Raw genomic sequence first — 27,616 nt, 5'->3', positions numbered from 1 at the left:
TACATACATAGTTATTCATATATAGAGGTAATGCCAACAATTATGAAAACAAATAGGAAATGGAGACAATGGCCGCACCACCACATACGCATTTGCGTAGTACACTCTACTCCAGCGCCAGTTCAGTGCTGCCAATGCCAAAGCCCGTTTAAATGGTCGTCTAAAATGGCATCATTGCATTAAGTACAGTTTAGAAAGCCTTTTATTAATAGGTAAACGAATCTTCTATAGTGTTTTCAACACACAATAAACTAGAAAGCGTTTTAGATGCACTTCTACACAAGTTCCCTTGTAATAATTTTATTATAAAATTTTGGTAATATAAATATTAGTATTTCAAGTCATCAGCACAAAGGAAATTTTGTTATCAAATAGCTGAACGCATTACATTGCCTTCCAAACTGTAAAATTTTGTTATAAGTTCCACTGACAGTGCTCCCACACTACTCTAATTTGATTAATTTTGATCTTAATAGAAATAATAATGGCGGAAACTATTTTATAAATTCAACATTGAGCTGATAAATATTTTTAAAATGTACTTCGAAAACTGAAACTGTATATACATAATTATGTATCTCAAGTCGGGCAATCAAAATTATATATTCTGGGTCGAAAGCCCCAGCAGCCAGTTCCCTTAGTTTCCGAGTCTGCCTGTAACTTTATTTACAGCTCATATTTAAATAAATAAATAATATTATTTTTTATAAATAAAACATGTCGTTTGAAACAACATGCAGAAACTTGCACTGAAATTTTGATTCAACAAACTCTCTAGTCCAATAAAGTCATGATAAAAAATTCATAGTTTTAGTGATTAAACTTGGTGTATAAGGCTGCGCAAACTTAGGAAAGAAATCATTTTACAAAAATTTATAAAAAAAACTATTAAGTGGCAACTCTGTGCAATTAAAGTGGGCATTTTTCTTTCTCTATTTACATTTTCAAATATGTTTATTTTAATATATAATAAAAAATGCATCGCATGAGAAAAAATTATAAATTAAGTGGCAACTCTGTGCTATTTCGGAAGTCAAATTTTTCTCTCTAGCTCTGTACTTTCAAATATGTATCTTACTGTATTTAATTAGAAATCTAACGCATTAGAAAAAAATATAAATTAAGTGGCAACTATGCGCCATTCCAGAGAGCAAATTTGTGTTTCTCTTAATATTTTCAAATATGCATCTTATTACTATTTTAAATAATGCCAACATTTTATGTTATAATTTTACTCTATCATATCAGAAAAAAATATAAATTAAGTGGCAACTCTTAGTTCTTCCAGTGCACAAATTACGCTCTCTACACTTTCAAATATGTATGTTATTACTACATTAATACGACAACAACAAACTTTCCAACGACAATACAATTCACAACACACACACTTACACATACACATTTTACTCATTTTCTTTGTTGTTGTTGCAAAATTCTTGTGCCTATGTTTTTGTTTCGTTCAAAACAACACTCGCGTACACCATGAATACACCTCGTTTGTATTTGAGTTAGGCACTCACTTAAGTGCTTGTTGTTGTTGGAATTGTTGGCAGTTGGGGCAAGCGGTGTGTGGTGACGGCGGCGGCGGCAGTCAGCATAGCGCTGAGTCCACCGGCCATCCATCCAACCATCGCCGAGCATTAATTTGCGGACGTGTGAGTGAAGTGGTGGCACAACGGTAGTGGCGCGCTAGTAGCTGGCGAGTAAAAACAAAGTGCATTAGAGCAACGGACGACACACGGCGAGGAATGCAGCTGCTGCGTTACAGCTGTGAAAATACCTCAGTGATTTCGTTTGAGTTTCAAGAAAATTATTTTCATATTTTCTTCTTTTATTTTTGATTGAAATAAATGCGTTTGGTGCAAGTGTGACGGGTTTAAAGCGAACTTTTGTGGCAGAAGTGCTGCGAGGCAAAGTGTAAAGTGAAGAGTGAGTTGAAAGTTCAGTGATGAAATTAAGATTAATTGAGAACCATACGCACTTGATTGAAGCAATTGCTGGATAAGTGTGTTGTTGTTGTATTTATTTTTTGTAAGCGGCCGTTGCCTTGGTCGAGTGCATGAACGCTTGAAATTGGAACCGGGTGAAAAATAATGAAAACATTGCTACCGTTAGGCGCATAAAAACGCAGCACGCGAAAAATATAACGCTAAATTCAATGGAAAAAGCAATTTTGAAAACTAAACAACAAACGTTTGGCGAAAGTGTGTGCAGCGTAAAGTGCAAAGCAAAGCGTTAGAGACGGGCGTGGACTAATTAAAGAATAGTAAAAGCAAGAAAACACCCTACACGGGTGCACTCCTTATAACATAAAAGGGTATAAGAAGATCTTAAACTAGATTTTGCACTGTCAACTTGTATGCCGACCAATTTGCTCAGAGATAATATAGCATTGTTTAAGGCAATAATCTGTGCCAAATTTCGTAAAGATATCTTTCCAAATAAAAAAATTTTCAATGCAAGAACTCGATTTTGATCTATCAGTTTGTATGCTATATGATATAGCGGTTTCATATTGTTGGTGCCGAACAAAGAGCAGAAAAGAACGTGTGCCTAATTTCAGTTGGATATCTCAAAGACTGAAGAACTAGTTCGCGTGTATACAGGCTTACAGACAGATATGCAGAGAGACAGACATTGTTCTGTTTGATCTTTATTTTTTGTTGTGTTTTTTTTTTTTTAATTTGTTGTTAGTACTGCCATTAAGACCATATCAACACAACATAAACGGCGCTTGTGCACAAAGCCGTTAAAGACACTTTAATTTCACATATTTACACGCATTTATACATACATACACATACTTACGGCATTTATGTAGCGATTTAGTTCAACAGCAACACTTCCGTTGCTTCCAATTTCGAGATTTTATAATAACAACAGCAACAAAAACACATGAACTGTGGCTTCCAGTAAACACCTGGCTTGTTGCGGCGATAAACCGCCCAAATACATACATACAAGCAAGCATACATGTACCCATTAGACGACAAAAACAAGTTCATTTATAAACACTTATAATATATACAACAACAACAAAAACATGTATTTATGTATGTCGCGCTCCACACTCAAGTCGCCCTGCTTTTGCACGCTCAGCGTCGCTTTGCTTTGCCTTTGAGTGATAGCTTTCAACAAGTCGGTAATATCTGCTCTTATAATCAACCACACACCGGCCGTGTGTTCTCGTGCGATTAGCATCTCTAAGCTCGCGGAGCGCCGCATTTTTCCTACATTCGTCCTTGAGGCGAATCGCTCTCAAATTCAAGCCACAACACAAAACTGTTTTGTGTCGCTATTTTTTTCAACGTAAGAAAATTTGTATTTCTCTATATTCCTTTCCAGTTCTTAACCTGTTTTCTAAAACACTACAACTAAGTCGTTTAATTGTGCGAGTTGTTGTGCAGCCGCATACATATCTATATGCTATTTGCTTTAATTTTGCTCATCGCCGGCGAAATTGTGTATGAAAGCTTGAAACAAAAAGGTGAAAAATGAATAACTTGACAAAAACCGAATTATTACCAAAGAGCGGGCATGTCAACGAAGGTGAGTGGATGCGTAGTATATTGTATATATTTATCTCACAACAAATATTGAATCACTTATATAAAGACATATGTATATCATAAAGTATGATTTAGAAACTTTGAGATTAACAAAAAATTTGAAAATTTTAAATAATAAGCTTTTTCCACTTTTTTGCTGCCCTCTTGAATCAGACCTCTACAGATTAAGCTGCTTCCTTAAAATAGCAAAAGCTTTTTTGCTTAATCTGACGTCTGACCTCCAGGTATTCATTGACGCCTCTCATTATAAATGCATTATATGGTTTCCCAAAAGAGTGTCGTTAGCCAAAAAATTTAAGATGTTTTCTTTCGAACCGAGTGTAACAAGTAGAATAGGAATAAAAGAATTAAAAAAAAACAAAAGCCATTAAATGATATAAGTTGTGGTTAAATCACTCACTTCTCAATGGCTGTGCGAGTTTTTCAAGACTCAATGAAATTACTACCATTTTAAAATTCCTAATCCAAAATAAAACAGAAATCTGCGGTTTACGCTTTATGAATAAAATCCACAAATATTTATGTACAAATAAAAAATATGAGCTTTCTTTCTCTTTTATTAAAATATTTGACATTTTAAATATTTTTTAAATCGTTTAACTACTCGCTTTTTATAAGTTATTTATGCCAGTCTAGGCGATTTGTACCAGTTAAATGTTCGATTCGCTAATAAACATACATAAGAAGATTATTTGGCAGACCTTCTGCTGTCCTTAATGGAATATTTTTGGTATACCCAATACATGTTTATGATTTATACCAGTTGAATATTCGATTCACGATCTTTCATGACAGTTAATAAACAAACAGAAATAGATTATCTGCTTAAAACTTTCATTTTGTTAGGTTAGTCAGGCGGTTTATATATGTAAGTAGAGTGATTGATTCACAATTATTCTTCAGTTCAGAAGCACGAACAACTGGATTATACATATTACAAGAGATTCTATTTTCTTATGCCAGTCTATGTGATTTATTGCAGCTGAATGTTCGATTCAGGATCATCCATGCCAGTTAGGAAACATGCACAATTTGGTTACCTGATAAGAGCAACTGTTGACATAGCTTGATATGAATTTTGTTATACCACGTTATGTGATTTATACCAGTTTATGTGATTTATACCAGTTTATAATTCGCTTTATGACTCATCCTAAGACCAATATATCTAAATGATATATTTGGTGATTACAGTTTATGTTATTTATACCAGTTGGGTGTTCGATTCACGATCTTTCCTTGTAGTTAATACAACTAGATTAGCTGTTTAGAGTTTATGTTGTCCTGGCATGAGCTATATTTGATTATACTAGTCTATGTGAATTATAACATGAAAATTTTTGGGTGAACCCAATATGTGATTACGGTTTATACCAGTTTGGGTGTTCGATTCACGATCCTCCATGCTAGTTAATTCAACTTGAAAACCTGTTTAGAGTTTATTTCGTCCTATCATGAAATATAATTGATTATACCAGTCTACGTGATTTATACCAGTTTTTTTCGATCCATTTACTTCCGTGGCAGCTGATACAACTGAACTCGATGCCTAGTTCCCTCATTAAAATATGGAAATTCAGAAATGTCCATCTTAATAAGTCGACTGACGGTCTCCGCTTAGTGAAAGTTATACCTCAAACTCATTCAGCCGTTACCATAACTTCCAACTGCATGAACTTATCGTCGAATCATATTCGTATAAATAGGGTCTCTTGCTCTCACTCTCTCCCTAACCACGCACTATTGTTCGAACTGCATTTAATGAGCCTTCCCTTTGAACTACATACATATTTTAATGCCAACACCTCTTCTATCATTATATTCGTACAACAAAAACTAGTAGCTCATAATTGCATGTGTAACATTTTTATCAAATCACAAGCGAAACAATCACAAAACATAACAACAGTTAATAACGAAAGACTGTTTTGCAACTTTCACACCGCGAACAACAAAAGATGTGATACTAAAATTAAACATGTATGTTCAGATATTTATACGTATGTATAGTATATACTACGTTATATACAAGTTGTATATGAATATTTACATATTTAATGAAAGTGTAGACTTAGGCAGCCGAAAGCAATTGGAAGCTGCCGGCGATGGAAACAAACTAACCAAAAAGTTGTTTGATGTTTTTTAAAAGTACAACGACTCGAAAGTACTGGAGGCTTCATTAAATATGAATATGAGATTGCGGAAATTTTGAAGATTGTAGAAAATTTTGTTTACTTCTTGCTGAAGTTACAGACAGCTGAGTGAATTAGCGAATTAGTTACCCTGTGTTTAAGTATACATACATACCTACAATATATTTCAATTTATGTGAATAAATGGGAAAATCATACCCAAATTCGACTTTTATCTCGCAGCTGTTTATTTACATTCACATACATAACAAATTTTTAACAAAACTCCGTAAAAATTGAAAAATGTATATACCATTTAGTATGTATGCATGTATGTATGTATAAAGAAAGAGTAACGCCAAGTATACAACTTTCCATTTGAGTATTTCAACACTTCTGTATATATATTCATATGACTATTTATTTATTTATCCCTCTATAGACTGATTTGTTTGTTTATCTGATTGTAACAAGCGGATTCATTGTCAGCTTTTCGCAATCGTTTGTTGAGTTAGCTGTTTTTTGAGTTTTTATTCCAAATCAAATACGCTAGAAACCTCATTAAATTGTGCGAAGAAGAGGCGCACAAACGAGAAATGATGATAAATACATGAAGCAGGTACTAAAAAGCAGAGAAAAGGTACAATCTTCTATAAGAGCGTACAGCTGCCTTAACAACCGCGCCGTTAGTTTCGCTTTCTCCAGACTGGATAAGGAAGCGAAGCAAATAGGTCTGGTAGTGAACGAGGGCAAGACGAAATATCTACTGTCATCAAACAAGCAATCGTCGAAATCCAATACAGAATAACTCTTTCCGACGGGTGTTACTTCGGACCGAGTAGGCAATTGAAAAGTAAAGTCCTCTCTCGACGAACAAAAACTGAACTCTTTAAGGCACTCATTACCCCATACTATATGGTGCAGAGACATGGACGATGACAACATCTGATGAATCAACGTTACGAGTCTTCGAGAGAAAGGTACTGCAGAAGATTTATGGTCCTTTGCGCTTTGGCCACGGCGAATATCGCATTCGATGGAACGATGAGCTGTACGAGATATACGACGACATTGACATAGTTCAGCGAATTAAAAGACAGCGGCTACGCTGGCTAGGTCATGTTGTCCGAATGGACGACAACACTCCAGCTCTGAAAGTATTCGATGCTGTACCCGCCGGGGGAAGCAGAGGAAGAGGAAGGCCTCCACTCCGTTGAAAAAACCAGGTGAAGAAAGACCTGGCTACATTGGAATATCCAATTGTTGGCAAACAGCGTGAGCGTACGCCAATAAGGAAGAAGAAGGTACTAAAAAACGATTGCATATACATATGTTAAAAATAAATAAGTATATGTAGATACTTTGGAAGATTACATGAAACGTAAAAACGATCACGTTATAAGATCGATCCATAAAAACCGACAATGGCTTGTTTCGCATCATCCACCTAGCTACGACTAACGTGATCCAATGAAGCTTAAAAAATGTTGGCTTAAGATACTGGAAACCAGTTGAAGATAAGCGAGCTGGCTGAGTCAATAGGCTTATCAAAGGCCTTGAGGGTGGCATTCTCCTAAAAATACTTGTCGTGGAAATAAAAATGGAGCGTTAAGAGCAATCCGAAAGAGTTTCTATGCCTTTTGATGAAAGTCCAAGAAACATAATTCCATTATTCCAAACTCCAGACATACTTCAAGCGGTGAAGCTCTTCCGAAAAAGATGAAGGCATTTCTGTCGGCCAGAAAAGTGGTGGTCATCGTTTTGTGGTATTGACAAGGGCAGATCTAAATCGATTACTTTTAGAAGTCCACAGATGTTACCTGGCGCTATCTTCAGATATGGATCAAGTTAGAGATGACACCCAATTTTAGTTATAGATCCTCATACAGATACCGATACATATCGTAGCTACATACATATATACACCATTTCAGCACCACAGCTAACTTAGAAAAGCTCCGGCACTGCCGCGTGTGGAATGTTATTTTTAAACTAATGAAGTCGTGCGATGAAGGCGCCAATCAATGCCATGTGGCACACACGCACACTAGTACCACTACTAAATGCCTGCCTGTGCATGGTATCTACAGCTGCTTGCTGCCATTTTCCGCCTCATTTTGTTTTAATGCAACAGTTTTGTGCACTGAACGTAGCGCTGATGCTGCTGCAGTTGCTGCTACTGAGGCAGTTGCCACAATTTGCTGCAAAGTGCAGTGGCACGAGATGATGTGTCTACAGCTGCCGCAGTTGCTGTTGATGGCTTTGTCGTACTCATCAACATTGTTGGCGTTGCTGCCACTACCGTAGTAGTTGTTTTTATGTTTGTTGTTGGCATTGCTGTGCTCCTATATTGCTAGTTGCATATTGCGGCAACAAATGCTTGATTTGCTGCCAAGTTGGTGTGCATGCGGCGCACCGCTCGGCTGACGGTTACTTGTTGCAAACAATGCCAATAATTGCTGTTTCCACCGCCAACAGCAACAGCAACAACAGTGTGTGCATAAATGGTGGCAGCCACAAAAAGTGTTGTGTGCTCAACGGACACTGTACAGTTGTTGCGGCAGCATCTGCTGTTATTTACTGCAATTACTGTCGCACATATGTGCATGTGGTTGTTGTTGTTGTGTTTTTTAAAGTTCCCTATCATTTTGTGGTTGCTGTTGCTTTTTTTTTTTTTTTGCTTTTTCGACTTACTTTGGCCGCCGCTGGTGCAACGTACTGCCTCTGCAGCAGTGTTTCAACGGCTGCTGCATTTCATAGTCCACACGTTGTTCGGGTTTTATTGCATGCAACAGCGCGCTGCATTGGCTTAGCGCTTGATTGACAGTCCCTCTTGCTGTTGAACGTCCGTCCAGCTAAGCGACCCACTATGCCCACATGCAACATGCTTCACTTACGGCGGCAACGAATGATTCATTTCAACACTCCCGTTTGGGGTTTAGCTAGTTTTTGTTATTATAATTTTTATTTCGGTCGCAACAAAGACGATTCTACATTTTGCTGCACTTTCATGCGCCTCACCATAGATATAGTACATCCCTTACACTGCTCTGATTTAATCTCGACGAATTAAAAGCATCCACATGTGCATAGAAGCATGGAATTGATCAAGAAGCTTACATCTGATGTTAATTTTGAACTTCTGCCTTCAAAAAACATCAATCAAATGACGTATCTGGAATTCTTCGAGTGAAAAAAGATCAAAATAAAATATTTATAACCGTTAATTTTTATATGTTTGCCTTAACCACAAACAACTTCGAAACATCAATCAAATATTGTATAGAAAAAATAATTTTCTGAATTTTTGGTAAAAGAAGAGGAAACATTGGCTTCAGCTGCAGCGAAGCGATAATATCTTTCACATGTGCATATGTTATAGCAACTATTTCTATAACTTGTTCTGAAACTGGTGCCGGTAACGCCACAGTCGCTAAACAGCTAGAACGTGTACAACGCGCGGCTCTCGTTGCGGATCTCAATGGTCCACTACGTACGACACCACCGATCGGACTGAATGCCATTCTACATATAGAACATCTGGCTAACAGACTTCGGAATCCGACTATTTATATATCATCTCGGAGAAGAGCATTTCGAAATCCTCTCACACTTGGATTACATTCTTGGCAATTTAGACCACTCCGCGCTCATATGTAGCACCGAGGGATACGTGGGTGTGGCGGAGTCGGTGGAAAAAAGAACAGTGAACTTTTTCGCGGAAGAATTGATAATCAAGAGGAAGGTTGGAGGAGGAGTCTTCTGTCGTGAGCTTTCAATCAACTCTTCTTTCAGACTATCAGATCGCGGTAGTGCCTTTTAAGCAGAATTGGCAGCTATTAAGGTAACAGCAGCGGTACTTAAATGAAGTGTGGACTCTTTTAGGAAAGCATACATCCACTCCGATAGCTGAGCTGCTATACAGACCTAGAGCTCGCTGACAGTGAGCTCAAAAGTAGTCAAGAAGTGTATGATCTCACTAGCTGTAGCATCAAGCTAATTCCATATTAAACTTGTCTGGGTGCTCTCGCGATGAGGCTAAATATTTTGAAGGAAGCAATTTGTCAAAGTTGCATACAGGAAGTTGAAGTCCAGCTTTTGCCAGACTAAGGTTGAGGCATCTCGGTCGCCTTTCCTTCTACCAACCTGCAGAATTGGCTGAAGTAAACATAAGCCGCCTTAATACATTTATGGGTGCCTCTAGGCGGTTTGTAGAAATGCGACGGTCGTTTTGACTCATATCTATGAGTTCTTGGCATGACTACGGACAGGCGTCTCTAACTTTCCAAGGGTAATTTGTCCTGGTCTCATGAAAAAATAGCGTTTTTACCCAACCTAACCTTACACAAATATTGCTATATAAGTTAAATACAAGACCTAAATGGGGAAGAAAAATTTAAAGAATTCGCTAATACCAACTCCGGTCATTTAAGTCATCTAAGTGCTTTCCTGAGATACTACATGGTAAGGTATGGAACCTAGACGAAAGTACTGTTACCTCTATTTACATTTAAAACAATTTAGATTGGTGATTGTGTCGAGAATTGATGTTATCTATTGGCATTCCTATTGGTACTTAATAAAAGAGACTGTAGGAACATGATCGGAATACTAACTGGTCACTGTCTTGTGGCGCCCAAACCCGCAAGGGGCTGACAGATCGAGAAGACTGCAGGAAATTCCTAGAACAGGGCATCAGGGTATTAATGGAGTATCTCTTGTGCATTTGTCTCGCATTGGAAAGTCGAATATTTGACCATTCGCTTTTTAAAGCAGGCAAAAAAGACAATAGCAAAAAATTTTTCGCTTTTCGCAAAAAACAATAGCAAAAAATTTTTTCGAACAAGGCTATTCCAGCATTTCACATATCTACATAAAACGCTTAGTACGCTGTATTCTGTAGGTATTAGTATTTAAGTATGTGCATTAGTCTTCGTCGCTGCAAAATAAGAGGGCAAGATGTAGAATTCTACTAGCATTTGTTAATCGATTGCCATAACCCATTTCATTGAAATGCCTACCATGGCTGTCACGCTGTACTTGACACTTGCCACTTGCCACATGCCACATTCGCATTGTGCGGCTTTTCAACTAAAACTGAGTGAGAGCTCTCGCATTTGTGCAGTGCAGAAGTAGCAGAAGGACACACTTTTATCGGCCACATAAAGATAAAAGCGAAAATAGTATGATAATTAAATGACAGGAAAAAGTCGTAAAAATATCGAAATATTCTTGGCAACAACATACAAGTAAACTGAGCGCCCATCATCCTTCTCAGCACAGCGCCAAGCGGCATGTGGCGTGCAGTCATTTCATAACGCTAACTAATTTTAGAATACTTATGTACGTACGTATATATGTATGTGTGTGTGTATGTGTATGATATGTGTGCTTGAGCATTTCGTAAAATTTATTTTATTAACAGTTGTGTGCAGTAAAACTGTCAAGCGACATTGGCGCTCATCAACTTGCTGCTGCTGCACCATTTCCAACGCGCCATTCGCTCGCTTTCATCATGGTTAAGGTCATTGTTAGCCAGCGCGGCTGCCGCTCAGCCACTCAGCTAGTTAGCTAGTCAAGCAGGCTGCTTGCCTGCGCGAAGCACATAATTATTTATAAATTTTAATGCATATCTGTTGCAGCACTCCTCATATAAATATATATGTATATTATTCATATATATGTCAGCATGTGTGTGTCGAAGCAGTTGTTGGCGTAGCTTCTTCATCGGCCGATTGCAGAGCGCATTGCCACTATTAATAGCCGGTTTTTCGGCGTTCATCGCCTGCAAGTGTTGTTGGTGTGAAATAAATGCATTTATGTGTGTATGTGTGTGTGTCTACTCGCTTACATCAACCTTGAGTCAAGTTTTTCCACTTTCGTTGTTTGACAACAAACTCCATGAAGTCGACGGCAATGACTCCGTACAATTCATCTGCTAATTTTTCCATTTTTCCTCATTTCGCTTTTGCTGTTGTTTTCTTTGTTGGCTCCAGCACCTGCTGCTCAGTTTAACGCTTTTCAGCAATTTTTTTATTATTATTAAATAAGTAGCTATGTATTATACATGTATGTATGTGTTGGTATTGCAATCAAGTGCAACTTTCTAATTTTTTCATGCCACGCACACATACATATATATGTACATATATAATTGCATGTATGTGTGTGTTATCTCATATCTCCTATGCTTTTGTAGTCAGTCTTTGGCGCTTCGATTACAATTAAATTTCATTTTAATCATTTTATACGCTAAATTTGTTAGTTTTGAAAGTAGCGCCGCATTGTGGCATGTAGAGCATCAAGCGTTAATAACAAATTTTAATTATCGATCACACTAGTGTGAGTAACGACTGTTGCTGAGTGCAATGATCCCTTATTGTTATCTCTCGTTATTATCAGGATATTAATAGCTCCTATAGAAAAGCCTGAAAATTATGAAAAAATAGTTTGAATTTTTTGCTTTTCCATTTCGGAATTTCAAGTATACTTCTGTCATGTTAAGGTTCCTCCATCAGGGGTTCGGAAATTACTTCAATTTCATACATAACAAATTATTTATCGGAAATCATTTAAATGCGCGCAAATCTGACTACAAAGACGATTATGAACCAAATGGGATCCGACGACAATCTATTCCATGTATACGGAATGGATCCGGACTTTTTCGACTAAGTATTGTCAACTCGGCAGCATCCCTCAAAACTGTTTGGACAGTGCTTTCTAGATCTGTAACAACTAGAACAACTGTGGATATTCAGATATACGAGTGTATAGTGTTCGGATTCGGTTACTTAACCGGAATTTTTTAGCTGGCGAATTCGATTTCACGTAACCGGAATGAACCCGAAATTTTCACCAACCAAGAACTTTCAATTCGATACCATACCCCAATATTATTTCGAAAATATTTTCTGGGTCTAAACAATAACAACATTTTATATGTCTGTGTAATTACATATTATTTGGGTGACTGGAACGAATGGGAAATTTTATTCAGCCGAAAAAATTCATCAAAAGCTCCATTCAGGAAGTCATCATGGCCAAATCTTTGTGGATAAAATGCTTTTCGGACGAGAAAAAATTTCTTTTTGATATCCACCACTTGGTGAATAAAAACTAATTTGTTGTGGATATTCAACACGTGGTGAATAAAAATTAATTTACTATGGATATTCACCACGTGGTGAATGGAAACATTTTTTTTAATTTTCATCAGGAACACCAGGTCTCATTCGACGATATTTTCTATTTTATCAACTTCATCTATTTATTTGAAAAATACTAAAAAAAAACAATAATTTTTCATATATTCACATGTATGTATGTCAACAATAGTGCCGCTTCAATAAGCTTTTGTATCTGCAACATGTAACTGTAAACCTGTTGTTTGTTGTTATTATACAGTTTCAATTTACATTATTAGAAAAAGTCAAAGACACACATGCACACACACACCAAGGGTCAATTGTATGCGCCGGATATGCCATATCAAAAATGGAAAATATTACATAAACCAAAAATGCAACAACAAAACTACAAAAAATGCAATGCAAAAGCATACAAACACTGGTGAAAGAAATCGTGCATTGAAATATCATTCATGGAAACCACAAAAGTGCTGCTGCTCGCTGCGCGATTATGTGAAATCAGGCTTTCGACCGTGTGTGTAGTGGTCATGTGCATATTTTTTTTGCAAAAGCTCATAGCGCTTAAGAAAATTACATGTTGCTCTCTGCTGGTATTGGAAAAAATCTCAAAAATGCAACATTTCCGGTAGCAATTTCAGCGCGGCACCAGTGTGTGGCTTCATGCCTGTTTCAGTTTTAGCGGCAGCGTTGCCACTTGGATTAAAAGTGTTTGCTGAGTTGCTCGCTTTGTATTAGCAACGGCTGGTTCCCACGCTAGCCACTCCAATTGCCGCATGCCTCGCACAAAAAAAAGGAGAAATAAATAAATAAATTGAATCAGTGCCTACTCAAGTTCGAGCTATGCGCCGTGACGCCTTATAAACAATCGTGCAGAGCTAAGTATTTCGCTTCACAAAGCCAACTGACCAAGTAAACAGTCACACACATGCGTGGAAATAATCTGAGGTTTAGTATTTATTCTTACTCAGTTTCAAGATAAACATATACATACATACATATTAGTATGTGGGGGGTTTCATGTGTTACATATATATGTGTTTATGGTATGTACCCTGTAGGAAAAGTGAACGGTTAAAATATTTTTTTTTAGTAAGTAAGTTTCACTACTTCCATCAGTGTCTGTATAAAGCATGTCTCGCTGTTATCGATTCACCATTTCTTTGCTCGTCCGCTTTGAGCGTTGCTCTTTGGACCAAAAATTTATCTGCAAAAGCAGCAGTAAAGTTAGGGAGTCGAATTTCATAAAAGAGATTATGTGGGCACCTCATCCAAAGGTCTAATTGTTTTACAAATTATATACTAGTTTTCTAATATGAGTGGATAACAGTAAAAAATTACAATACGGAATTTACTATTATACAAAAATTATTTATTTATGGTTTTTACAATCTTAAGAGTTCAGTCATGATATATTTTTATATAGAAGACTGAGACCAGGGACGCTTCTCCAACCCGTAAGCTTAATAAAATATTGTATTTTTTGCGTGGAGAGAAACGTTTCTTCAGTCTCTTTCCTTCTCCAGTCTGTCTATTTGAACAACTGGTCCGGTTTGTTCGATTCGCTACTCTCCAACGCTAGGCGAATGAATGACTACTCTAAGCGCGGTGAAAATTGCTTCGTGAATTTATATGAATGGTAAATTCTCACGACTGACAATCCCTACAGTGTACAGCGCAAACATATGAACCTTCATTAGAGTATACAGCTGTGTATGCTTGCTGTGGCCAGCACAATCGCATTTCCCAGCTGACCGTTGGCCTGCATGCATATATTTCTGTTAGTAGGCGCACATGCAAACCAGCATGAATACATACTTATATACAATATGGAGGCGCGTAAGTGTGTGTTGATAAGCATTAAAGTGTGTAATTTTCACAACATTGGAATTTATGCAATTTTCTGTTATTTTCTCGAGACGTCTCGACGCTGCCACATGGCCACTTAAGAACTCGCCATTACCTTTTCATTGTTTCCCTTCGTCACTAACACTCAAAGAGGCACACAAACACTTCATAAACATATACATATGTATGTTTGCTTGTATGTACTTTTAGGTAGTCTTAACTGCAATTGGCGAACATTTACAAACAAATACACAATGGTGCGCTTAAATGCAATGGCATAAACAAATTTTTGTAATTTAAATGACTGCGAGTATTTGCTTATATAAGTATGTACATATGTATGTATATGATTGTGTATATGTCTAAATGCATTTAAAATCGTTCTGAATGCCAAATTGCAAAAATTACTACGCGGGTCACTTTTTTCCGCAGTTTGTACGCTCTTGTTTGTATGTTTGTTTTGTGTGTGTTTTGTCCATGGCGTAGGCATTGACGTGCATTTTAATTTCAGGTTATTGTACGATTCGTTAGGGCATACAGTGAAGGTCATGTAAATTGTGCCGGTTAATTATTGGCTACTTAAGTTGGAAATTATATTGATTTCCTGCAGAGCTACCAACTTGTTATGGGTTCCAGTTTCGATTTTTGAAATTTTGGAAAAATAACTTAAAAATATATTTTATTTCCGAAAAGCAGTACCCACACAGTAAAGAAAATCTATCAGGCGTAGCTGAGACTGTGCACGAAAACCGTGGAGAGTCGATTCTGCGCCGTTCGCAGCAATTCGGACTGATTTATGAACTGACTTGGCGCATTATACGTCCATATCCTAAATTCCTTCCTAAGCGACATCATTTACCGCTATGGACTTTTGAAAAATTCAAAGAATGGGTATGTAAACAAGCAAAAATGGCGCATTTGGAACGAAAAGCAACTTGAAGATATTCAAGAGCTGCCATTTCATCCCGAAAAAATAACGGTTTGGTGTGGTTTGTTGGCTGGTGGAATCATCGATCTATAATTCTTCGAAAATGATACCGGTGAGAATGTAATCGTCTATAACGATCGTTTTGCGCCATACTAACCGACTATTTGACGCCTGAAATTGAAGTGCGTGATCTTGGAGACATTTGGTTTCAACAAGACGTTGCCAATTCATACACATAGCATCAATCAATGGATTTATTGAGAGAACACTGCGGTGAGCATACAATTTCAGGTTTAAGTCCTGTCGATTGGCCACCAAGATGGTGTGATATCACACCGTTAGTCCTTTTCCTATGGGGATATGTAAAGTCTAAAGTCTACGCGGACAATCCTGCTTCGGTTCAGGCCTTAGAAAAAAATATCACGCATGTCATTCGCCAGTTACCAGTCTAAATGCTCGAAGGAGTTATCGAAAATTGAACTTAACGGATGGACCATCTGAGATGTAGCCGCGGCCAACTTTTGAAGGAGATAATCTTCAAAAAACAAATGCGAAACAATGCTCTTTTTTAAATAAGTCAAATCGTGGGTTCCACATAAATATTGTGTAACAAGTGTGGAGATTGTTATTAAGTTAGACTAAATAAGAACCCAGACGTACATATACCATTTACTATACCGATGATTTGAACCGAACCAAATTAAGATTCTTTCGATTAGCAATTTTGACTATTTCCATTATGTTCAATGACCGCCTCTGAAAAAAATATTATAAATCGTATTTATGTAAATACCAATTATGTGTTGGCTTAAAAACTACAAAATATTCATCTTTCCACCAAAATATTCATCTATCCACCATTACAACTTATTTTCTGCCAAAAAGCTGAAATTAAACGAAAAGTTTTTACTTGCCTACTACATTTCTAGTCAAGCTTTAATTTCTCACCAGCGCGCTAACGAGCTTAATGTCTACTCTCTCTCTCTTTCCTCAGCTCTCTCTTCTTTCGAATTTTTTCTTATAAAAATTATATCGGACACATTTTTTTAACCTTTACTGTAAATTTGGTGAACTTCACGTATTTGTTTGAATTATATCACACTCGCCTCTTCAGTAGTACCTTTAAACGATCAAGCAGGGCTTAGTATTTAATACACGCTTCATATTTTTGAAGACACTTATGTAAGTATATACTTGCATACATATCCGATTTCAACATTAGGGGGATCGTCTTGTGTTTATTTAATCGATTGAAGTGCTTCATTTAGGTCAATTTTGATTGACAAGAATATGTATGTATGTAATTAAATTAATTATTTTTGTAAAATTTCAGCATATAATTTCCAAAATATTGCTATAATAAAAATTGCTATTTTGAAAGTAGTAATAGTCTGATTCTAGCTAGCATAGTTTCAGAAATATTCTACAAAAAAGTCCAAATATTCTAAAAAAATATATATCAATTTTTATTACATTAACTTGAAGGAACTTACCTTCTGAAATTTTTGTCTATCAGTATAATGTAAAAACAAATTTTAAAAACGTCGATTAATCGACACACGGGTGGTGGGTGCACCCTAGTAAAAATACTATTCTAACACTTTATTATCGCTTGTAAACTTTAATATATTTTTTTTTTGTTTTCATTCAAATATCAAAACCCCAGAATCGTATTTGATGTTCTAATCGATTTGTGTTTGCCTTTGCTTTGAAGCTTCTCTTCGAGCGGTCAAAGTAAGAAGTTCTCAACGTCAACGCTGATTTTTATGGCTGCCGTGTTTTTTTAGTTTTTATTGCTATATTTTTAAACTTTTTGTAATATTTCTTTTGTATACATTATATATGTACATACATATTTTACACATTTGCGTTTTCTTTGTTTATTTCCCTTCTCGCTTTCCCGTACGAGTTTTGTTTATAAATGTGCAAGTTCATGAAATTCAATCAGCAGCTATAGCATATGCATAAATTTAGAATAAGAGTGGAATAGAGAGAGGAAAAAAGTAATAATTTCATTTGTTTTTGTTTCAGTTGTTTGAATATACATATAATATATATATGTATGTAGTAATATGTGTTATTCTTTTGTCACTTGATTTATGGCAATTTTTACGACTCCACATTATGGTTTACCCGCTCCAGTAGCTACTCCATTCTAAACACTAACTTTAAATGGGCGTTTCTTTGCGCACAAATTAAAAATAATATTTTATAAGAAATCATAAATAATGAGCAAAAAGTGCTTTTATGGTTATGGGTTATATGACGGAAGTTAGAAGTCGGAAAAGACCGACCATAAAACGGTAGTTTTGGAAAAATTATGAAGGTATGAAAATAATTTCCACATAAAAGTGTGATAATGCTTAGCAGCGCGCTGGTCTTTGAAGTTGTATACGTAAGTATGTATATGTATGTATGTATGTATGTATGTATGTATATACACATGGAGTCATGAACTTTCACAATAAAAATCTCGCGCGCTGACAGGAAATTATTATTGTCTAAGCCGTGTAGAAGTTATGACAATAATTGCGTTTAATACAAGATTATTCACTTCTTCAAGTTAGAAATATTTTTACTTAGAATTTGCATAAAAATTTAATTGTAATAAATCGGGCTTCTAAGCGCAATGAAAACTAGCAGTGATTTGAAAAATTTTAAACTAGTAAAGCGTGATTTACCTCACATATGAATGCCATTTGCATGTGTTTAATATTCAACCTGTTTATAAAATAAATATGTATGTAAAAATTTTTTAATGAGTTATCAATCAACCTTTACTTACATGACATGATTGGATTGTTGAGAGCGCTTTCATTAAAATTACGAAAATTATTAATACAAGTCATGTTCTTAATGTGGTGGTTACAACTAGTTATGTACTTAATACAGGGCTTTGGTTAAGAGAGCTCGCAACCTATGTATGTATGTATGTATATCCTCCTCCGGTTAATATTGAAAAAGTTATAAAAATAACAACATACATAGTAAGTATGTTTAAATAAAAAGTGAGTACACGTAAAACAAACTAACTGATTACTAACTAACTGATACTTGTTGGTGAGATTGTAAGCATCAGAACACAAAATTTCGAAGGTCTCTACAAAGTATCATGAAAAATAAAAAACACGTTAAAAGATACACCTATACATTAATACACACTAATATAAAAATTTCCACATACCAATTTACCGTTAACCCGTTTTAATGTGGGTGCTGTCACAGTCATATGACACTTAAAAATGAGTGGTAAACATTTTAAAAATTTCGTGCCCATTCATAAGATTTAGTCATGCCTGCACTCATGCACACTCACCACGAAATACATACATACATATGTACGTGTGTGGATAAGTCGCTCCATATTAGTATGAATGCCTGCTGTTAAGCCACAGCAGAATGCAAGCGTCATATCTGTGGCGCGATATGGGTCAAATATGTGTCAGTTGACTTTTGCAATAAGCAATTCGGTTGTACCAGGAAGATAACCATGCGCGAAGCTGGTGGGACACGCGATAAGTTCTTATTCATGCACATAAAAGGCCAGCTAAGTGTTAAACAAAACACATAAAAAAACGCTTATCGTTTGGAAAAATAATATAAATAAGAATTGTTGTTGTTGCGGCACGTTTTGAACTCGCTGGCGGCGGCGCGAAAGTACACATGACTGGATATGACAGTTGAGGAATATGTTATATAATCTGTTAGAAACTATATTTGTATGTATATGGTATACAAATGTAGGAAGTACTGGTATACGTATAAATGTGCATACATACATATACATACATACATATGTTTAGGAGAAGCGTGATTTTTTCTAATTACAAATTATTGATAAATTGGTCTTGCTATAAGGTAACAAGTGTCATAAAGAGAAAATATAAACCTAATAATTATTTCTTAAGACTTCGGAATGCTACAGATTAATTAGTATATTCTAGTTTTATATTCACACAGGCTGCCCAATCTATTATTTGATATACTTATGTATGTACCTACACCCTTTGACGACAACACAAAACATCCTACATGTTGGAAAATTTTTTCTATGACTTTCGCTTTTAACGACCCATAATTAACAACAAGCAGCCTCGAACCTCACAGTTTCGTATATAAGAACTGTCCTTAAAAAGTAACCAACCAATCTTTGTCTGTGGATTAGTAAGGTTCTTCATTCATCAGATTATATCCAGTCGGAGAAAATAATTGAAATGATTGTAGTCTCAATCAAAAGCGTCAGAGAAATATCCAGCCCAGACAAACAATTTGATTTTGGGGACTATTTTCCTCCAGAAAAGCCGCTTTGATTACTCATGAGTTATTACACTTTTTTTGCGAGTGATGGGAGGAGAAATACCTTCCTCATCATCAGTGCCGTCGTCACAGCAACGGTATGTGTCACTTGCAGGTCACTAAAAACCCCCATTTAAGGAACCGTCGCCCACTCTGGGACCACATTAGCATTACTTCAGGGTGGCGTTTCATTTTTCTCATTGAGAGATATATATCTACGTAATTGCGTCCAGGTCCTGCTTTTTGCTACGTAGCAATATTGCTGCGAGTTTCTTGGTAATCATCAGTTTGCTTCACTCTTCTGCATGACACTGATTAAATTGTCAGCATTTATTGGGCTAATCAAGATCACACCACATCAAAGAAAGTGGTCTTCTGTACTTTTTGAAGTATCCGTGACCGGATAACAGCTGGGTTGTGTAAAAATCGATTTCTCCGAATTTACGGCGTGTCCATAAGTCTAGATCTTGTATTAGTCTGGCAGTCCATCTGCTGCGACTCTCATTCTCCCCCCTTTGTTACCATGTCCTTATTGTATCTTTCTTTATTTGTTCTATTACGCTCTTGTTATTTTCGGATATTTCCGTTAGCTCCCACAACTTTTTCTTTTCATATGCTTGAAGGTCGATTGGGGCATTATATCTTATAACTAATATTGCATTGCTTCACATTGTTTGGTAGGCTGATATAACTCTGAGGACTGCGGTGCGGTGAACTCTGGCTAATAGCTTACGACGGTTTTCTATTTTAAGCACATTTGCGCAGAACTCAGCTATATATAATAAGAATCTGATTGTAGTAGACATTAGGAGCTTCTCTTCCCTTGGCTGGAGCCCTGATGTTGGCCATTAGTCTGCTAAGTTGGAAGGTGATTTTCGCTGCTTTTCCTGTGGCGTGCTGGATTTGTGCCCAGAAGATTAGTCTGGAATCCAGTCTTGCGCCTAGGTAGTTTACTGCTTTTTGTGTCCTAAGAATATCTGCAATCGTTTGCACATTTTTTCGAGGGATATATTGTATGCTTATTTGTTAGCAGTAGTAGCTCTATTTTTTCCATAGCGAGCTGGAGATTGTGTGAGTCGAGCATTGCTTGCGTGCGTAGCATGACCTGATTAAGCTTTCTTCGCGCTTCTTCTGTGTCTTTTGCTGTAACTACTGCCGTAATGTCGTGCGCGTAGCCAATTAAGTGCGATTCGTCTGCCAGTTCGATTCGAATATACGGAGACAAAGGTTTAACGTTAATCAATGAACTTTTTTAATGACATTAAACCATTTCAATATACAATTACTGAGGTTAGCATTTTAAAAGAAAAAAATAATTTTTGATTTGCGCTCCTCCATAATTAGACAAAATCATTAACTCCTAATGATTCATAATCAAAGTGGTCAATAAACTCAGAGCCACTCTAAGCGCACAAATAAATTCCTAATCGCTAATTATGTTAATTTAGAAATCTCAAATTGTTCACAGAAATTTTTAGCTCGTCATGCACCAACACACACACACACCACGCATTCACTCACTCACATACTTATGTCTACACTCACTTTTCACGCAACACGATCAAATTACGCACCATTATTTACGAATGAATCTCTTTTCGAATGAACTTGGCGGAGCAAAAACAAAATCGAAAGGGATTGAAAGAAAAACACAAAAATTATGATAAATTGTTAGAGGCAACACAGTGTTGTGTGACAGCCTGTCGGGGTCTGCCTCTGCGCTCGGCGTCAGTGCCACTCAAAATGCGGGTGAAAACGCCGAAACACCAGTCATTCGGCAGTTACAATGAATTTCAATCAAAAACTGTTGAGGGGGCAACGCTTGAGGAGCATACCTTAAGCCATACTTTACATGGTTGTTACATTCTTGAAATTGTTAAGTGGCTGAGAAAAAGCAGAGATCGTTAAGTAGTTGCATCCGATTGTCCGCAACATTGTGGCAGGGTGAGTCACGCCTGTGCAGCAGTGCATGGTGGAAGGCAAAAAGGTTGCATGTATGTATGTAGGTAGAAAAGCTGTGCGTAAGGTAAATGAGGCCAGTAAATCAAACAAAGAAATTCCTGGATAATGACCGACAGCAATGATGAAACTTGTGAGGCAGTCATATTATGGCTTCGGGGTAATAAAATACAGCAGTCAAACGCGATCGCAACAGATCACATCGAAATGCAGCTATAATGTGTCAAATATAAAAACAAGGCATTTGAAGAATATCAAAAAGTATGGTATGACAGAAGTGTGTTTGTGAATAGAAAGGTTTATTGCTCTCAACGCCCTCTTGCACCGAAGAGCAAAAGAGGCTTTATTGCATCAGACCGTGCGTGCTAGAGTGACCTATGTTCTAGTCACTTATCACTAGTCACGCAAGACACACAAATACTCGTAAATATAGATTTATTTTATATTTGCTATGTATCTTATGTAGATATGTTTGTAAAGGCAGGTTTACGTGATTTTTTACAAATTCTTGGCTTTTACGACGCACCATTTAACGATCGCCGTTTTTTCTTGGCTTTTAGCGGTACTCTTATTTTCGCTTTCATATTTTTTCTCATCGCTCGAATTGCGGATGTGATCTGACGTTGCATTTCGCAATATTAGCCACAAGAATGTTGGAACGAAAAAAACTAGAGAAAGCTGTTTCAACTGCCTTGACTGTTGTCTGATGACTAACAGGATGTGATGATACTCAATACGAGAGTAAGCCTCGCTTAGAAGTGGTCTAATGTTTCCGTTAGAATATGCGTGCGCACATATTTATTACATATTTTCTCATTTTAGTTGAAGACTGGTCTTTAATTTTCTTTTTCATGTGAAAAGTTAGCCGCCTTCTACTACTGCAAACGATGAAAAGTGTTGAATCGAACAAGTAACTGGTATAAATCATAAAGATGGGATAGGCTATATAAGGTGGTAAACATAAGCCTTTATAATAATAACAGTTATAAAAGTAACTACATACAAAAGTGGAAAATCAAACAAAGAACTGGCAAAAAAACATAGCAAAGAAAGTAGCGAGTTCTTGCAAGTTTTTAAAGGTATAAAGTCCAACAAAAACTGGTATAAATCTATGAACTTTCAAGTTTGAGGAAATAGAAGCTGGCTTTGATGCGAATAAACTTTTAAAATGAAAAAGGACATTAAACATGGAAAAGTGTACAAGAAAATAAACAACTAGAACAAATTGATCGAATTGCTAAATCCTTGAGAGTAGCGCAACTGGCAAAGAGCTGTTATAAATTACATAAATTGGTAGATCCAAATTCTGCTTTCAACAAATCTAGGAGTCCAGAGAAGACCAAATAACTGGTATAAGTTAAAGAAACTGGTATAATAAGTTATAGACTACATTTTTTGCTTTAAATTTCGAGCCCAGGAAATCGGTTAAAGAACTAGAGTGAATTACACAAACTGGTCTAAATCATATAAACTGGCACAATCAAATAAAAGTACCTTCTTATTTCGACAAATTAAGGAGAGTAGTCCCGAACAGACTAAATAACTGGTATAAATTAAATAAACTGGTACAATAAATTTTAGACAGGATTCCGTTCTTTAAATTAAGAGCTTAAGTAATCGGTTAAAGAACTAGAGTAAATCTCACAAATTGGTCTAAATCATATAAACTGGTATATTAAAATTAAAATGCCTTTAAACAACGAAAAACATATGACGAAGTATGAATATAGGGTATAAGGAAGTATTAGATATTCAATATTGGTGTTAACCTGAAAATTCAAGGAAATATTCGGTTTTCCCTGCCCCTTTTTTACCCAAAGCTAACTATAACTACAGAAGTTATTTGTCTGGCTTCACAAAGGATTTCATATAACAATCCAAGTGTGATCTACCATTTGGCTGAGGGATCAGTCATTTAACATAACCTAATCTAAACGGGTTTCTTTAATCAATAACCTTAACTGTCTTATAGCTAAACCATGACCACCTTATAAGGATACCTACCATGCCATTTCTGTATTCTGTATGACTCATTACCTTAGTCTTCACATTGTTCTATTAAATTAAATAATAATTTCAATTCTTTCTCCTGTCTTTTATTGCAGTTTGCAAGGAATGGCTGGTACGTGAAGACAGCGCACTGGCCTATAAATTGCAGTCGCAAGAGAGTAAGTCTATATAACCCACATATTACATATATAAACATTTTATGACCGGCAACACTTCTCCACCAGTAAATGACTTCTACAAAGGCAATCGGCAGCGCAATGCTGTGGTACGTGAAGACTTTCCGACAGCGCTGAATGAGCAAATCAAAGAGAAGGAAGAGGCGGAGAAGCAAGTGGAAATGTATCGGCGACGTTTGCTCGAGCAGTAAGTGCAATAAAACGGCACTCGTTGGGAGTAAATTTGAAATTTTTATATTACCACAGGGAGGCACATGACAAGCGTGTTGCGAAGGAGATCGCCGACAAATTGGAACGTGACTTGCAGGAGCAACGACAGCGCGAGTTGCTGGAGAGCGAAGAGATGGCGCAGCAGATGCAGGCAAGAAATATATCTCGACGGAAATATATATATGTTTATGCTTAATTTAATTTCATTTTGCACTCACTCTAGGAGCTGTACGTGAATTTGCCGCCACCCACACGTGGCAAGGCGCAACTACCACCGCCACGTCCAGCTAAAGCAAGTATCTTGCAACAGAATCCAAATGAACCCTCAACATCGAATGGTAGATATTTTGGTGGTAGTAGTAGTAGCCAGCACACAAGTCATCAACAATTGTCACAATCACCACAAACACCACAACAGTCAGCATTTCAACCATATCACAAGCCGCAGCAACAACAACACGAATTGCCACAAACATCGCCTGAATCATATTTGTTGCAACAGAATCATTTCTCACAAACCGATTGTTATGTTGGCATAAGCATACAAAAGTCACCCTCGCTTACAGCAACGGCAACCGCCACCAGCGCCGTAGATTCACCATCACCACCAACATCTTCAACACGCAAAACCGCTAAATCACAAGCGAACGGCAGTAGCCACTTATTGGTGAGTCTGTCAGCACCAAATATTATGAAACGGCTTGCACCTGACTTTGAGCTCACCAAAATTAACATACTAACAACTTCATTTCATTTCCATTAGCAACAACATCAACACTCATTGTCATCCATTTCGACGGGTTCGACATCCTCGGCAGGAGCAGCAGCACCGGCAACAGTAATGGCATCGCCAACCGCTTCGGTACAGTCATTCTCATTTGCACATCAACACCCACACCAGCACAACCACCAACACTTGCATGCACCAGCCGCACTACAACAGCAACAAAAACGCAATGCGCTCGATATGCACCACCCAACACATACACCCTATACTAATCACTCACCAACACACACAACAACAACAACAACAACTGGTGCGCACCAACAACCGCTACACCAACATCAGCACTCAGTTGAAGAGTTGGTGGAGTACTCGGATGTTGTAGATAACATACGCCAACTGAATGGTGAGGCTGGTGGCCATACACCTGAATCACCACCAATACACAACACTTTCAGTAATAATCACCCCAATCCATCAACTGGTGCTTTGAGCAATCGCCTGCATTCGGTTTCCAATGAGAATTTGCTTAGAAATGAACATAAATTTCAGAAACTCTCACCGGAGAAATACGATCAGCTGGTGGGTAATGATGGCAGTGGGCGTGGCGTGCCAAATGCCGTGGCCGCCGAGCGGCACATGCAAGCGCACGCTGACGATATCGAGTTGTATGTGGATCCGTGTGATTATGCGAGTTTGAAGGAGATCGGCCTGCCCATGGAGGAGATCAAGGAGATGAGCAAGAAGCTAAAGCAGGAGCAGAAGGATGAGGTGAACATTTTGCAACTCTCAAATTTAACTCCAAACAATATAACTCTTTGAAATTTCAGCTGCTGGCGCGTCGCTTGCAGCAAATGGAGGCGCATGACGGACTCACACAGGAAGAGCGCGATCGGCTGCTAGCGATCGAGGCGCAAGACAAAGAACTAGCGAAAATGCTGCAAGATCGCGTAAATTATAGCTACCCATACAATTTATGTAAATATTAATTATCCATCGTTTTCCGCAGGAGCGCGCCAAAGCGAAACGCGCCAAAGAGAAAGCGCGCCTGCGTAAGCATCAACAAAAGGATGGCAACACCACGCTCTGCTCCTCCAATGGCAGCTCGTCAAACGGGCTACATTGCGGTCCACTATTACCGTTACCACAGGATTGCCTCTCATTTGGCAAACACTCGTCACATGCCGCACACTCGCCAACTGCGGCCGCTGCCAACAACTTCGCTTACGCCCCACAACCGGCCGCGCGCAATGGCCTACACATGCAGGCGGAGGAGCAGGAGGAGGCGGACATAATCGATGTGGAGGCCTACTCGAATCCCATCGATGTGCTGCACAATCAACAACAACGCCAACAACAAAATGGCACACTCACCAACGGCAGTCTGACGCGTGAGGGTGGGCGCCGCAGCAACGGCAGTCAACACAATGGCATCGGTGCGCATCCGAACAGCATGTTGCTCAATCGCGGCGAAGATGACATCTACACATTGCCGGTAGACAGCTGTCGCCCGGGGCAACGTCCAACGTCGCTGAACATTAGCGCAACCAGTGATGCGCATCTGTTGCAACACAACTCAATGACTAGGTAGGTGTGACGCTGCATGCGTTTCACCAGCAATAATTGTACAATTTTCTATACACATTTTGTTGTTGCAGATCTGAAAACTACTCCATCGATTCGCATGATTCACTAAGCAGACACGAGCTGGCTCCACGCATGAACTACTCTCAGTCGAGTACTTTTGGTATATATGTATTTGGTTGTCAGCCTAAAGCGTGTACATTTTAATGCTTACTTTCTCCGTTTGCCTTGCAGATAAAAGCTCAAGCCCCACACCGCCTTATATGCCGATTCAGGGTACGCGACGCTCAAACTCAGGCGACGAGCGGAAAAAGAAATCGAAGGATAAGTGTACGCATCAGTGAAGCGGCCACAAATTAGTCGAATTGCTCATTTATATTACATACACATATACATATGCATATGCATATACATGCAAACACACATATACACATACATATGTATATTAAGTAAATTTACATATCCTTGTTATAAACCTAGGGCCATTTGTATGGCAATAAAACTGCATATATTCACCTATACATATTTATTAATATCTAGTATGCATACACACACATACATACATAATACGAGTACTATAGAAATTATTCACCACACTCATTAAATAAAATCTTTCTAATTCATATCGATTTGTCCATTCACTTCTATATACACATACATACAGACGTACTTATTTGTTGAAGCAAGTATTGCATGACATATTAATAAGGGCAAGAGTTAACAGTTAATAACTTTGTGTAAAGTGGCAAACAATAAAAAAGTATGTATTTGGTGCGCTTAAGCATTTATTATAAAAATATCTCACACACAACTACATATAAATACACATACATATATAGTTATATAAATAAAGCTACTACAAACACACAACCAACATATATACATATGCATATATTATAGTATAAATATATACATACATTTAGTAGATATACTTATGTTCAGCTATTGTGAAATGTTTACTCTGAAAATCTATTTGCAAACTTGAATTAAAAATTAATTTAAAAAATTTTGTGAGTCATTATTTCTTAT

The 27,616-nt window shown here is 37.4% G+C and overlaps 1 protein-coding gene across 4 annotated transcripts; it reads left to right on the top strand.

Moving 5' to 3' along the window:
- Positions 1–1,664: 1,664 nt before the first annotated feature.
- Positions 1,665–27,597, top strand: LOC126754089 (uncharacterized). Of its 4 annotated transcripts, XM_050465986.1 has the most exons (12): positions 1,665–1,932; positions 3,349–3,552; positions 23,989–24,051; positions 24,118–24,256; positions 24,316–24,430; positions 24,503–24,946; positions 25,043–25,141; positions 25,556–25,774; positions 25,834–25,953; positions 26,013–26,590; positions 26,662–26,758; positions 26,822–27,597. In XM_050465986.1, exons 2-12 carry the CDS (start codon positions 3,498–3,500, stop codon positions 26,945–26,947), a joined length of 2,055 nt encoding a protein of 684 aa, XP_050321943.1. In that variant the 5' UTR covers positions 1,665–1,932; positions 3,349–3,497; the 3' UTR covers positions 26,948–27,597. The 4 variants fall into 4 exon arrangements, with proteins under 4 accessions (XP_050321943.1, XP_050321940.1, XP_050321939.1 ...); XM_050465983.1 differs by having other exon boundaries at positions 25,043–25,774; positions 26,662–26,750; XM_050465982.1 differs by having other exon boundaries at positions 25,043–25,774.
- The last annotated feature ends 19 nt before the right edge of the window (positions 27,598–27,616 follow it).

The sequence above is a fragment of the Bactrocera neohumeralis genome, chromosome 3, assembly GCF_024586455.1.
Source record: "Bactrocera neohumeralis isolate Rockhampton chromosome 3, APGP_CSIRO_Bneo_wtdbg2-racon-allhic-juicebox.fasta_v2, whole genome shotgun sequence".
NCBI classification, from domain to species: Eukaryota; Metazoa; Arthropoda; class Insecta; order Diptera; family Tephritidae; genus Bactrocera; species Bactrocera neohumeralis.
This window is presented reverse-complemented; position numbering and strand designations above follow the sequence as displayed.